The sequence below is a fragment of the Daktulosphaira vitifoliae genome, unplaced genomic scaffold, assembly GCF_025091365.1.
Source record: "Daktulosphaira vitifoliae isolate Bord-2020 unplaced genomic scaffold, ASM2509136v1 Scaffold_2, whole genome shotgun sequence".
In the NCBI taxonomy this organism is placed as follows: domain Eukaryota; kingdom Metazoa; phylum Arthropoda; class Insecta; order Hemiptera; family Phylloxeridae; genus Daktulosphaira; species Daktulosphaira vitifoliae.
In genome coordinates, this window is record NW_026099573.1 from 1,107,421 (window position 1) to 1,123,444 (window position 16,024).

Consider the following 16,024-nt stretch of genomic DNA (forward strand, 5'->3'; position numbering starts at 1 on the left):
TTTTGACGTATCATTGAAAGAAACCGGTTCGGGGAGAGCTGAGAAAAAGTGGTAACAGACAAAAAAAAAAAAAAAAGAAAAAAGAAAAAAAAACACATCATAGTAAAATTAATACCTTCTCAGATTCGCATCGAAGCTAAAAATATTTTTTTTATGTATTATACGTTAATAATAATAAAGACGATCTAACGACTTGTTTTCTATGAGTAAGTTTTATTCAGACTCTAAAACAAAATTCACAAAATTTTTGGTGGACATAATAAACAGTTCTTACTATATAATATTTATACTTACTATATATTTACTATATAATATTTGGATCAAAATAAAATATTCAGTGGTAATATTTAAGACAAGACCTTAGTTTCAATAATAATTATTTTTTAAATCCTATCATTTATCAAACTACCGAAGGGGATCATAATCATCAAATAATATACAATTGTTTTAATAATATTTTATAATATTCTATAAAGCTTGACTTCTTTAAACCTACATAAAATTAAAGGTAATACAATGTACTTTATGATGAAAAAATAAAAATGAACTAAATCTAGATTTTTAGAGTTAAGTCATTAAAACAAAAAATCATGCATGCTAACAAAATACTAATATCATTCTAAGCTATTTAAAATTAACAATTGTTTAATGAAATATATGATTAAAAAAATATATACATTGTATTGACTTATCCCGTATAAGTAATCTCTTTAGTCAAAAACCATGTAATGTTTGGTAGATAAATTAATTTTTTTTTTTAATGTTTCAAATACACATTGAAAGGTTTTACGACAGTGATTTTAATCACTGTCAGATATTAATCAATATTAATCTAAAACATGCCTTAACTCTACTTTATTGGATCATTTGTGTACTTTTTTTTTTTTTAATATTATAGTTAATTTTATAAGTTTCAAGTTTGTATAGGTTTAAATAACGCAGACGTTCAAAATATTATAATTAATTATACAGTTTTCAGAATAAAATTTAAAAGCAGCAATATAAAAAAAACACTTATAGGAACTACTTACTGCATCTGGTAGTTGTTCATACGATAACCCTGACATGTATTTGTTATTTTTTTCTCCATTAACAATTACTGATCCATGTTGTGGTTCAATCCAACATTCAGTAATTAACTGATAATCATCTTCAACAAATGATATAGCCCCACTAATTGATTCTATATTATTGGCTATTTCTTGTTTTTTATACTTTTCTTCTTCGTCTGATGAATATAGTAATGATCTGTTATCATCATTTACTTTTGTTTTTGTATTTTCATTAACATCATCATTATCAAGAGGTTGTAACTTGGAAATAATATGTGGAGGAAATAAGACATACTGTATAACACAATGACTAGTACTTTTGTTATTCCCAGTTGATATACACTTGCTTAAAGATGACTGAATACAAAAATAATGAATCAAGTTAAACAAATACATTGTAAAAGTGACAGTAAAAAACGATTTATAAAAATTAATATTGATGGGTAGGATTTAGTCTAATCATAGGCTAAGAATCAATTTTCAGAGAACTATATAAATGTTGATTTTTAAAATTTCTAAATAGTTTTGATTCACATATAATTTAGCTCTTTTAGTATTAAAACTCAGTGATCTATCTTTAAAATAATAGTTTTCAATAATAATAATAAAAAAAATGACGAGTACGCAATAGTGTACTAAGGGTCTAATCATCAGAAATTGTAATAATGATATAATCATGGATCCTAAAGAAAGAGTGATAAGATGGAAAGAATATTTTTTTGAACTCCTAAATGCAGATATCCCTAACAATCTTACGGGAAGGGAAAAACGGTATTGAGCCGAACCAATGATAATTGAAGTGACCGAAGAATAAACCTGCAAAGCAATAGGTAGCCTAAAAAATTAGAAATCGCCAGGATCATATGAAATACCAAGAGAGTTCATCAAGTACGGCGGAAAAGAAATACATTAATTCATGTTTAAGTTATGCCAGAAGATATGAAATGACTAGCACCTACCAGAAACTTGGAATGAAGTTATAATCATACCTTTATATAAAAAAAACAATAAAACCAAGTGCGACAATTATAGAGGAATATTTCTTCTGAATTCAGCTTACAAAGTATTTGCGAAGATTTTATTAATTGATTAAAATTTTACGTGGAAGAAAACCTAGGAGGATACCAGTATGGATTTCGAACGGGAAAACCATTGATTGAACAACTACCGTTATAGACCAACTAATAGAATAAAAGTATGAGTACCGCCAAAACATCTGGCAACTATTTGTTGATTTTAAAAAAAGTTTGTGACAGTGCTTAAAAGAACAGCCAGTAAAATAGGACTAAAAATTAATACGGACAAAACAAAAGTATTAAAAAGTAATAAGAACCAGTTTAAGAAGAAGATAATATTACATGACATTTCCATTTTTTGAGACTTGAGCTAACTATGAATTAAAATTAATAAAATAAGATAATAAGTTATATTAACTTATAATCAGATGATGACATGAATCACTCTGTATATTAAAAAAGGAATTCATTAATTATTTCTTGCATATATCAATATATAAAGTTATATCTTTTTGATTTCTTTTATAATAAAATGTGTAAAATTAAGATTTTTTTAGCTATTTTGATTTGAATATTTTAGAATATCACTTTTGTAAATTTTAGATTTTAACAATATCATGTAAGGTCATCTTACATATGCATTATATGTATAGCTGATTAAATAATATTAAAAAATAATAACTTTATATCTATCACCCTATACTCCAATTATCAGATATGTCTGATGTTCTACTAATCAGTATAAATTACAAAAACAAACTTATAAACTTTCAATATTATTTAAATTGAATAAAATAATTATTTTAAAAACTTACATCTGACATATGAACTTGTAATACCATATTAATGACACCCGCAGACGAATGAGCAAATCTAAATCCTTCTCTTAAACGAATCCTGAAAAATAATAACCTGTTTTTAACAGCAGTGTATTTACTAGGAGTGAAAAGGAATCATGGGTTTGGACATCCTCTATTATCCTAAAATCATAGTAGTGGTGGTAGTCATAGGTTAAATCTCCCCACTACTCTACATTTTAAAAGCTATCATATAAAATTTCTAAATACACCATTGGTTTTTAGCATAATAGTGCAAAATATTTATTTATTATAAATTTTATACAAAACTTATGATTATTATGATTAAACAATTTTTTTTTCTTTAAATATTCTGAACATCTTCTCTGAAAAATTGTCATGAATACCTACATAGCCTAGTGCAAAATCAAACCCTGATATCTTTACACTGTGGTACGATGCAGTTTCAACTAAGCTAAGTAAGTTGTTTATTTCATAATGACAACTATAAATAAAAATTAATTAAACCTCAATTTTAGTATTGATCAACTAATGATTTTATACATTTAAGATAGAGTCTTAAAAGCGTTTTTAATTATTTATAATATTTTAAAATATAACCATGTCTTTTGTCAATTATGTGCTGATATTTTTAACTCGTAGAATATATCTTTGGAACAACAATTAGTGGTCTTAGGTTGTAAATATACAGTAAGTTTTATTTGTTTGTTATTTTCAAATAGATAATGTATTTATTATCAATAGTGTTATTATCATTCACTATTTGTTAATTTGTTGTGTTTTATTGAACAACTGGCTGTTTATTATTATTAGTAATTTTGCCATTCTTGAAATTTTACTATTACTCTTCATGCATTTTCTTTGTATGAGATTTGACATCATATCAGTATAAAGAATATGAAATAAAAAAACTAATATAGATCTAGTTATAATCTATTTTTTCTATCTATTAATGTGCCCTTTACGTATATATTTACTATTTTAATAGTGTACACAGAGTGATTTTGGATAAAATACTAATTTTCTCTTTTTAGGGGAATAAACTTTTTGTAAGCTTCTAATTTTATTATAGAAAACAGGAACTCTCAGGCCTCAATATCAAGGCATGATGTGTTTTCATCCAGAAAATACATACTGCGTATAATAGAAGGTTAATATTTTTAAAATAATTAAAATTTAATCAATTATATAAGCTCTTCTCAAAATAATTCATTACATTAATTTTTGTTTCAATAAATAATACATTGTGATTAATAATAAAAAAAATGTTCATACTTTGTTAGTAAGGATAGAGTACGTGCTAGCTGTTGTTGCAGTTGTTGTTGAGTTATACTCTTATTATATAAACTTTGACCACTACTCCATATCCATCGTCTATGGTATAAATAGCGTGACAGAGTTGTAGTTGTTGTTGAAGAAGTTCTTAAACATTCAACTCCATTAGATACATTTTGATGACTTATCTGTTGTCTTCCATTATTGCTTGAGGTATTTGAAAAGTTAAAATTTGTGGGCATTGGAGTAGTTGAAACTGCAGTGTTAGGTTGACTACCATCAGGAAATATAACTGTAGTAAACTGTGAGGGCATTCGTTCGTACCTTGCAATTAAAATATAAAAACAAATTACTTAACTAATTTAATGAACTCAAACAGAAAACAGTATAATCCTTAAATGTATATTATAATAGCACCCGGATAAACTAATTAAAATAAAAACTCCTTATTCCCAAAATAATTATTCTAGAAGAAAAAATTATACAAAATGAAGGTCGAAAAATGGTTACTACTACCATACCTGATAAGAATTTTTTCTAATGGCTTCTCCAACATCTTAATGTATTTTTTTGGTCTTTTGTTTTTTTTTAGGACTAATTTTTCAATCCCACTTTTTCTTCTAACATGAAGTAAATGTTCACTATTATTAGAAGATTTTTTATGTAAAGTTGATGATGTTGTTATAGTTGAGTCTGATTGGGTCATTGTTGAATCTAACAGTAGAACACGTTTTTTGAGATCATCTACAATCTATCAATAATAGACAACACATAATTCAAAAGAAATTGCTAATCAAAAATATAATTAATACAGTAATTTTATAAATTAAGTAAATTTATAAACCTTGTGGTGAACAATTGCTGGTACACAGCTTTGAAACGCTAAATGTAAAACAATACAACAACAGCATGGTGGTCTTAAAGTTACTCTAGCTATACAAAATGATACACTGCCAGTAAAAGTTTCACTGAAATAAAAAATTAATCATAATTTTCAATATATGAATATAGGTTAAAATTCAAACAATTAAGCACATCAAATTATAAAATATTATTAAATAATCTTTTAAATTGTTGGATCAGAAAGGTTTAAACACAACAGCTAGGAATAATTCTAATTACACATATTTTTATTAGCACTTCTGAAGCTATTAGAAAGATCTTACATGGTAATTTTAATAAATGAACTTAATATATATCTATAAATATTTACTGTAAAAAAACCCTTAATAATACTTTTATTCCTTAGTAAAACATTACTTACTTACTTTTTATTTAAGCACTTTACATATGAGTGGTCATCAATCAGAACAAACGTACACCATTGCTTAAGCATGGCAAACAAAGATTCAGCAGCTTTCCGACAAGTAAGAGTTTGATACCTACCATTAGCAGAGTTAGCAATATGTAACCATCGTGGTAATGGACGATCGTGTCTAAGTAATAGAACACCTCCGCCAATTCTATAAGTAGAGAACCATCTAGGCCATTGTACATCTGGATCTAATGTGCATACGGGTCTCCAAAAATCAGCATACTGTTGATGCTGAAGATCAGTAAAATTTTGTTGTTGATCACTATAAATATACAGTTAAAAATAAAATTTATTTTATTATTAATTACACAATGTTACTTAACAAACAATATAAAAAAACATAGTGTAAATAATTATCTACATTACACTTTTTTTATAAATATATTATCGATTCATAATGTAAAAATCCTTTTTTCATAATTGCAGTAAAATATTTCTTTTAAATAAGCATCCTTAATTTTATAACAAGCAGGGTAGTACTATGAAAAACAACGAGGGTAAGTGTCCTAGGGCGACACTTATTTGAGGTGCTTAAGATATATAAGATGTATTTTGTTTAAAAATAAATTTATTATATTATTCATTTATGTTACTCCTTTTGTATATTTTATTTATTTATTTTGAATTAACGCTATCATGGAGCACAGTAAATACATTAAAATATTTGAATATAACATTTAATTGTAGACGGTGTGTCAACAAACTTATAGAACTAAAATTAAAAATAAAATATTTAATAGGTGGTAGATTATTCAAGCTAAAAAAGTTTAAATGTGTTAACCTAATACTCTCGAGATATTCTATCAATTGGTGTATTAAAACCAAAAGACATTCTATGTGAAGAACAAGATAAAGTTGGACAGGAACGTGAAAGGAAATTTCCATTAATAAATCTAACCATTTAAAAGTTTAAACATAAAAGAGATATCATTGTATTTTCATCGTATGTAAACAGAATTTAAATTTAAACTGTTTTGAACTTCACTTGCGATAACATTTGAATTATTACTATTGCTATTCTTTTCAAAACATATAATCTGAAAGAAGCGTCTCTGAATTCTTTTCAATGAGTCAATCAAACCAATTTGAATTGAATTCTATACCACAGACCCATACTCAATATTAGGTCTAACTAAGACACAGTAAAGAATCCTGAAGCAATTCTTATTATTAAACTCAATTGTATTACAAATAATAAAACCAAGAGTCTTTAGAACTTTAGATTTCATTTTTTCAACATGAGATGTAAATAAAAGATTATGGAAAATATTAGGCGGTGTTACCATAAAATGGTTGAAAGAACTTTTAAATAAAATCTTATTAGAAGGGAAAATTCCAAATGAATGGAGGAATAGTATTGTGGTACCGATATTTAAAGGTAAAGATGACATACAGGAGCGTGGAAATTATAGAGGCATAAAGCTTATGTTATAGCATGAAAATTTGGAATAAGGTAATAGATAAGAGAATAAGAAATGAGACATCGGTATCTAAAAACCAGTTTGGATTTATGCCTGGTAAGTCAACGATGGAGCCAGTATTTTGTGTGAGGCAACTATAGGAAAGTTTAGGGAAAAGAAGAAAAAGCTGTGTATGGTATTTATAGATTTGGAGAAAGTGTATGATAGAGCACTGAGAGAGATTTTAAAGTGGGCATTAATGAGAAAAGAAATCCCTAAAAGGTACATTAATATAATAGAAGATATGTATGATGGCACTTGTACTAGGGTAAAAAGCGTAGGAGTATCAGAAGGTTTTCGAGTAAGAGTAGAAGTGCACCAAGATTCTGCTTTAATAAGTGATGCCGTGATAGGAGAGGTGGAAAGTATTATGTATTTAGGATCGGTTGTGCAAAAAAATGGTAGTATTGATGAGGATGTAAAACACATGATTAAGTGCGAATGGGTGAGAGTGAGTGAGAGAGCACCTAGTGTGTTATATGATAACAGAAGTTTCAATAATACTGAAAGGTAAGTTTTAAAAGACTGTAGTAAGACCAGCTATGATGTATGTTTCAGTGTTGTGTGGTTGACCAGAGAATGAGTGTAGCAGAAATGAGAATGCTTACCTTTAGAAACTGATTATTTTATAATCAATAAATTGGCCCTATTAAAAATTAACTTAAAATAAAATACTTAATTATATTATCATAAGTTAATAATGAAAATATTAAAATTTCAAATAGATAAATAGAAAATTAAAATTAAGTTAATTGATTTTAATACGATTAAATTTTCATAATACTGGGCTGATAAGACAAATAAATTTTATTAACTTGAATTTTAGTTACTTTTATAATAGGGCTTGGTTAGATGGATTTAAAAATTTTCTTTTTTAAAACATTTGTAACTTAAAGGGTTTTGAAACCTAATTAATCTAATACTGAATACTGTAGTAATGTATATATAATAAAGAAATGCTAAAACTTCAAAACCTCATACCTAGGTGTTATCCTTATTCCCTTCCTATAACAACGATTTTTCAACACCCACAGCTGATCTGGAGTGTCAACCGAACACGGTAACTGCTGCATGGTCACTCGTGCGTCAATTAGTCAGCAGACTCATCATCATCTTCATACATACTACACCTCTTACCCCCTTCCATTAGTGCTTTGTTGTGTATTACGAAAATTGATAAATTGAGAAAAGCATTGAACCAAAAGAAACCAATAAGAAATTAACAATACTCTTTTTATTTTTCGATTAATTAAGCAATTGATGATAAGTGAATCACTGTATACATATAAAAAATTTGAATACCATTTATTGTAAAAACCTAAAATAAAAGTTCATAAAATACTGCAAACTAAAATTACTAATTTTATAAAATATTGGTATAATATTTGTTTTAATTACTACATAACTCACTTTAATTTTACTTGAAGTTGTTGTTTTAAAGCAGATGTAGAAGATGATGAAGGTAAATGGTAAAATAAAGGCATACCACTTCTTAATGGACTACGATTTGGAATTACTGTAGAGGAAAAATTTGTGACAGATGACCCTGACACTGCAGCATTCATTAATATTTTACTACTATCTATTTTACTGGAACTATTTGGACTGCTAGGACTTAAGCTGCAGTCCTTTTGATTTAGTTGATTTTCAAATGATTGATCATATGGTCTTGATTGGTTACAACTATTAAAATCAACCAAATGACCAGTACTAGGTGAATATGTTTCAAGATGCTTAATAAGCAAATCGGTTTGAGCAATAGATCTCATTGTTGACCAAAAACGAGTTATAAGTGCTTGTCTATATTTTGAAGAAACAGCACTATTCAAAACAATTCCACGGGGGGATACAACACCTCCATCCGATTGTAAAATGGTACTTGTAATAGTTGTTGAGGTAGAAGGGAAATTAGTGGAAGATTTATATGATGAAAGTTGATATTGACATTGTTGAAATGATTGTGAAAGATTTTGATTGTGTAATTTTTTATTTCTTCCACATGTTATATCACGTAAAAATTCATAGGGACCTAATGTTAAGAATAAACACAATTAAATTAACATCTAAATTATAGAAATTGTGTATAAATTAAACAATAAATTATAAGATTAATACAATACAATATTTCAATTAAATATTTGTTAATTATTATTTCCTTGCATTGTGTATAATATAAATTTATAAATATTATTTTATTTAAAGGTATACAGAAAATATTTTCTATTAACAACTTATATACAGAGTGTTTGGTCTTCATAAACCATTCATTTACTCACAAATAAATAGAATATTAGAAAAATAATTTTTTATTTCTTTTAGTTACTTATAATTTTTTATATATCAATTATTAATTACTTCTAAGAATTATCCCTTATAACATTTAGGAGTGTTAATTTTATTCTAGCTTTGATGCGAAGCTGAGAAGGTATTAGGTTTACTATGATGTGTTTTTTTTGTGTCTGTTATCACTTTTTCTCAGCTTTCATTGAACCGATTTCTTTCAATGATACGTCAAAAGATCACAAATTGTATCTAGTCGAAGACATTACCCTTAAAAATTGAAAAAATTTCCTTCGTTCCCCGTAAATGGGGGAAACCTTCAAAAAAATTAAAAATTTAAAAATCGCTAATTATCGAAATTTTTTCAATTTTTTTACTTAAAATTGCCATAATTATTTTAAAAATAACCAAAACAATATAATAACTTATTCTAAAATAATTTTTTTTTTTAATTTTCGTCAAATTAAGTCAAAACATAGTATAATAATTTTGTATTATTTATTTGATTAGTTAAATAATATGATATTAATTTAATTTACATTAAATAATATAAATATTTATACGCCCACAAAAGGACAATTAGTATAGGTGATATTCAAATAAATTAAATATTATTATAGTACAGAATATATAGAAGCTTAATTAATACCAACACAAAAAAACAAAACTAAATTCATTGGAATCACTAATATTTCAACTTAACTAAATGGTCATAAAAAAATCAAAATTTTTAACTGAAACTGTATTTACATAAAAGTAGCATTCTATTGACTGGTGAATGTTGACTATAACTCTGTATTTGATGTATAAAATAAATTAAACTACTGCCAAAAAAAACCTATTAAAATTACTCATTTTCACGCCTCTGACTACTTAACTTATATAATAATAAAATAATTAAAATAATATTTAAAAATCGCTAATTTTTGCAATTTTTTTTTCTTAAAACTACCATTACCTTTTCAAAAATGAATAAATGAATATAATTTTTTTTTATATAGATGCTTGATATCATTAACTTTCATTTGGTATATTTTTTTAAATATCAGACTCTTTACCTGCCCACAGGAGGAGATTTAAAATGACAACTTTTTCACAAAAAATTAACTTTTTCAACTTAACTTTTGGAAGTGTTCCAGAAAGTCTGACACTTTTATATATATCTTAAATTAAAGCTAATGTAATTTACTTTATTATGGAAAAGAATAATTTCGGATTTTATTTTGTCTTTACGGTGAAAATGGCTACCGAGTGCTATTTTCGTATGAAAATTCTCGATTTTATTTTTACAATTTTAACTTTATAATGCTATAACTTATTGAAAAGTATATGGATCAACACAATTTTTTTATGAGAAATAATATTTATATCCCTTTTTATTCGACATACTTTATCTTAATCAGGATATTAATAAGAAAATAGCAGATCATGTAGCTTTTGGAATAATCCACCAATTTTTTAAAATTAAACACTATCTAAAGATTTGCATCAGAGTTTTTTTTGATAATAATTTTAATCACTGTCAGATATCATTATACTTGATCCAACTATGCCACGTCACAACTGTGCCGAGACCCCCCTGTGCTGGGTTATTTTAAATGGTAACATATATATTTAAATAGCTTATTAAAAAGGGAATAATCTTATTAAGAAAATGACTGGTCGTTAACAACTTTTGGACCAATATTTCATAAGTTATTAACAATTTAAAGTAATGACAGAAGTGGGTGCCTCTATTTTTATTATTAATTTTCTGGCCATACACTTCATCATGTCAAGGTATAAAATAACATATAATGTACTAGTCCATAAGTTATTATTGACTAGTCATTTTATTAATAAGATAATTTTCTATTTTATAAGTTAAATATGCATGTTACCATTTAATAAATAAAGTTGACTTTCCTATAAGTTATAAGTGATGATTCTAAAAAGTAATTAATAGCTGATAAATCAAAAATATATGTAATTAAAAGATATAAAAAATTATTTTTCTAATATTATATTTATTTGCAAGTAATTAAGTGGTTTATGATAAACCGATCACTCTATAAATTATGAATAAATAATATTTTCTGTACACCTTTAAATAAAAAAGTGGCAACAGAAAAAAAAAAAAAACACATCATGGTAAAATTAATACCTTCTCAGCTTCGCATCGAAGCTAATAATATTTTTAAATTTAAATATTATCAAATATTATGATTTAATGTTATAATCATGTAATTAACTGTTTTATAAGGCTTTCACCCTGTATAGAATTGAAGAAAACTATAATATAATTTACATTTTATTAAAATGTGGAGTTATAATGAAAGCTTGTTACTCAGTGAATGCATGCATTCACTAACATATTATAAAATATTGGTAACTTTTATATAACTTGGTATTATTTTTAATTGTGATGGATTTAACATCATTATTTAAAACACCATATTTCCAACATTTTTATGATGGAAACCTTCAGAAATGTAATTCTTTTAGTATGAAGGGATTGTGAAATTATTTATGTATTGCTCTTCAAAATAACATCCTAATTACACTACTTCTTAGCAACTATTAGTATATACTATAACTAATTATTTTTTATACAAAATATCAAAAAATATTTTAAATGTACTAGAGAATAACTGTCATTTTAAGGCTTTGGTTTTTCAATTGTAACACATCTACTTCTTGTATATAATTTTTAAGCTAAACTTGTATTTTCAATAAGATAAAATTAATTAAATGAACTAACCTTTAACAATGATTGTGTAATGAATATTTAGACAACTATCTGATTGTACAGTCGTAGACACTTGAGATGATTGGATTCCTGAAGCAGGGGGTGATTGTACAACTGGAATTCCTTGTGATATAATAGGTAAAACTAATGAACAATTAGGAGGTGGCCATTTTACAGTTAAATCATATTCAATATAAATATGATTAGTCCATGGTAACACAAATTTTAACTGAAGTTTAGAATTTACAGTAGAGCTTCCAGAGTCTTTAAATTGTATATCCTACATTTTTAAATTATAAAATGTATACATTTATTAAATCATTAGAATAAAAATATAAAAAAAACTCAAACCTCTACGATGAATCCTTCACGCATACGACAACATACAATATTATCTAAGTGTGCTTGCATGTGGTCATTAATTTGCCTTTTAGACACTAATTGAGTTTGTCTATTACCATAAAAATTTGTGTTTCTATAAAAAAAATTGATTTTTATGAACTCTAGAAAAATGAATAGGCTAACATCATTTTTTATTTAATATAAAAAAATCAATAATTTTAACAAAAAATCATTTTTAAGTTTATTATTCTTTAATTATTTCAATAAATAATAATTATTAAATTAAATTTTTATAAAAAGTAAAATAACTATTCTCATAATTTTTCATGATTTTAAAAATGTTTAATATTAATAAATATTTAAAAAGACAAACTAATTAAAAAATCCTTGTAATATAAATTTTATTTTTCATAAAATAAGTTTTGATGAGATAAAAGTAAAATTAATATAAAAAGGAATTGAAACTCAAATTTAGTGCAAAATTGTTGTATCTTAAAATTAAGATGGATATATTACCATTAGAGATCATTTCTTTAATCATAAATAAGAAGTCAATTATAATTTTTCATTATAAAATTTCATATCTTGACTTGTGTCGCATTTTTCATGAGTTAGTAAAACACATATCATATTCCAACTTGTAAAGAACTTTTTCCAAAATTTAATTGCAATTAATCATATATTACAGTACTTATGACAATCTTTATATCATTGTTGAGACAGTCATAATCATGTATTCAATTTCATCATTCAATGATAAAAATATTTTTTTGTTCTATTTATCACCTTGCTATCATTAATTAAATCAATAATTGTTAATCTTAAAGATACTCTAATGTTAATTTTATCAAGATTCTAGTAAATTCATATTTATAAATGTAAATATAATATTGATTTTTAAAATAATTTAAATGTTAAAGAAAATATGGTCAAGGTAAAATTTAACTAATTCTTCAGGGTGAATATAATACATTTTAAAATTATATTTTATTATATTTATTTATATTTTAGCTTTGATGCAAAGTTGAGTAGGTATTAATTTTACTATGATTTTTTTTTTTGTGTCTGTTACTACTTTTTCTCAGCTCTCACTAAACCGATTTCTTTCAACAATATGTCAAAATATCACAAATCGTATCTAATCAAAGATATTATCCTCAAAAATTGTAAAAATTTCCCTCGTTCATATTTAAGATATTAGCTTCAATGCAAAGCAAAGGAGGTATTTTTTTTGTGACTATCATTTATTTTCTCTGTTCTAACTTGACCTATTTTTTTCAAATGATTACAATTAGTATCTAGTTGAAGATATTACCCTCAAAAAATTAAACAAAATTCTAATTTATCAATTAAACAGTTACTTATCCCATGTTCTCCCTGTAAATGGGAGAAATTAAAAATTAAAAAAAAGATATTTTTTGACATTTTTTCAATTTTTTTTACTTAAAACTGCCATAACTTTTTTTAAATATTATCAAATCAGTATAATTTTTTTTTTTTTTTATAGATTTTGTATATATTTTTTTTATAAATCTGGCCCTTTACCTGCCCACAGGGGGAATTCAAAATAACTTTTTCAACTTAACTTTTGAAAGTCTTCCGCAAATACTGACACTTTTATATATATATTTAATTAAAGCTAATATAATATACTTTATTATGGAAAAAAAAATTTCCAACTTTATTTTGTCATCATTATGAAAATAACTATATGGTAGATATTTTTGTGTTAAAATTCTCGATTTTATATTTATATTTTTAACTTTATATTACTATAACTTTTATTAAAAAGTATAGAACAATACAATTTTTTCATAAGATATACTATTTATATACTTTTTTTTTAAATCAGACTATTTCCCTTCATACAGGAGGGATTCAAAATGACAACTTTTTCAACTTAACTTTTGAAAGTTTTCCGAAAATACTGATACTTTTATATATACCTTAAATTAAACCTTATGTAATATACTTTATTATGGAAAAGAATAATTTCGGATTTTATTTTGTCTTTACGGTGAAAATGACTAATGTATACTATTTTTGTGTTAAAACTATTAATTTAATATTTTATTTTAAAATACCTTACAAAAGTTTTTGAGTTAGAAAATTTTTTTAAATCAATTGATTTTTATCTCATTTAAATTCAATAACTTTAATAAATATCAAGGAACCAATCACTGTAGTCCCTCCTCGTTTGAAGAAATTTCTTTTAAGTTTTTTTACTATGTCATTTTTTTTTTATGGCTCTTATTTATTTTCTCAGCTCTCACTTGACCAACTTTTTTTAACGATACATCAAATGATCACAACTAATACACTTAACAATTGAGTAGATTTTTTTAGCAACATATTGAATGGTTTTTTTAGTTAAAGAAAATTTTTTTAATTAATTCAGTTCTACATATTTCAATTGTAAAATCTTTTTAAACACCAAAAGTTACTTAGAAATTATCACTATGATTATATTTAAGTGATCTATTACAATAAAAATATTGAGCTTTTCTGATAAATTTACAGTAAATTATACAATTTCTTGACTGCATATCTTAACAATACTATTTTTTTATTCTCGTAAAATTTTCTATTTAATAATGTAAATTTCAAACGTGAAGTTGAGCTAAAAGTTGTGGTAACAATTTCAACTATTTTTATAATAAAATTTCAAATAATCAACTTTCAAATACCAAAAAAATAGGTTAAAAATGATATTTTGCACTGATTATTTTTAAAATATTAAAAATTAAAATCTGTAATAATTTAAAAACAATTGTTTTGTATTTTTAATTATTTTTTTATTGTAATAAACCATTTCAAAAGAAATATCAATAATTTCTATGTAAGTCTTGGTGTTTAAATAGATGATACTATTAAAATATTCGGAACTATTTTACTTATAGTTATATCCCATAGATTTTAACTAATTAGTAATAATATAAAAAATTATTGGTGATAGAAAAAATATAACTGCTAATTTGAAATTAGCACAAAAAATTATATAATAAAAGTATATTGTTTTGAGTTATACATGATTTGGATTTTATTAATATTTAAAATATATTTCTTATTTTATAATACTAATAAGTCATATTAAATTATATAATATAAAAAACAGAGATGTTTTATTTTTAAATATTTTGATAACATATCTTCAAAATATTTAAAAAGAGGGTCAAAAAATTAGATGGAACAGATCTAACTGACAACTTCTAAACATTTTGTTACAATCAATATTTTGTAGTTTGTTTATATTATCTTAAGAAATAATTTATGCATTATTACACTACATTAAAATTACACTTTTAATTATTTGTAAACAAATTTTTTTTTTTATATTAAATTTTTTTAAATATCAAAATAGTCAATTTTTAAGAAATTTTCTTACAAACACTGATTAATAACTTGATCAATAACAATTTAAGAATGAGTAATCATTAAATTACAATTTTTTTAATACCTAATGTGGGTATGTAACACTGGTGGAGTATATATTATGAATTCAAAACAGTACATTTTTTACCCATCTAGTCTACTTAATCACTCTACAAATTAAAATGATTGTAACTCAGATATTACTTTTCCTAAAGTTTTTATTGATCCAATAATCATTTTTGTATTAAAAAGTGCTAATAAATGTCTATTTTAAAGTTCAGAAAAAAATTTTAAAATATTATTATTATTTAAACAAATAATAAAAAAATATGATTTTAATATAGTCTAAGAATACATAATTTAAAA

General features: G+C 24.5%; 1 protein-coding gene across 4 annotated transcripts in view; it reads right to left on the reverse strand.

The window, feature by feature from the left end:
• Positions 1-16,024, reverse strand: part of LOC126899291 (KICSTOR complex protein SZT2-like) — a 74,358-nt gene that overhangs the window by 55,750 nt on the left and 2,584 nt on the right. For all 4 annotated transcript variants that reach the window (XR_007702545.1, XM_050674043.1, XM_050674044.1 and 1 more), the window contains 9 exons: positions 12,296-12,419; positions 11,957-12,224; positions 8,347-8,965; positions 5,430-5,738; positions 5,006-5,129; positions 4,683-4,912; positions 4,162-4,485; positions 2,884-2,965; positions 1,032-1,409 (listed from right to left, as the gene is read on the reverse strand). Coding sequence is in view for 3 of the 4 variants with exons in the window: in XM_050674043.1 (XP_050530000.1) it covers positions 1,032-1,409; positions 2,884-2,965; positions 4,162-4,485; positions 4,683-4,912; positions 5,006-5,129; positions 5,430-5,738; positions 8,347-8,965; positions 11,957-12,224; positions 12,296-12,419 (2,458 nt within the window). In the remaining variant the exon portion in view is untranslated. The remainder of the gene's footprint in view (positions 1-1,031; positions 1,410-2,883; positions 2,966-4,161; positions 4,486-4,682; positions 4,913-5,005; positions 5,130-5,429; positions 5,739-8,346; positions 8,966-11,956; positions 12,225-12,295; positions 12,420-16,024) is intronic.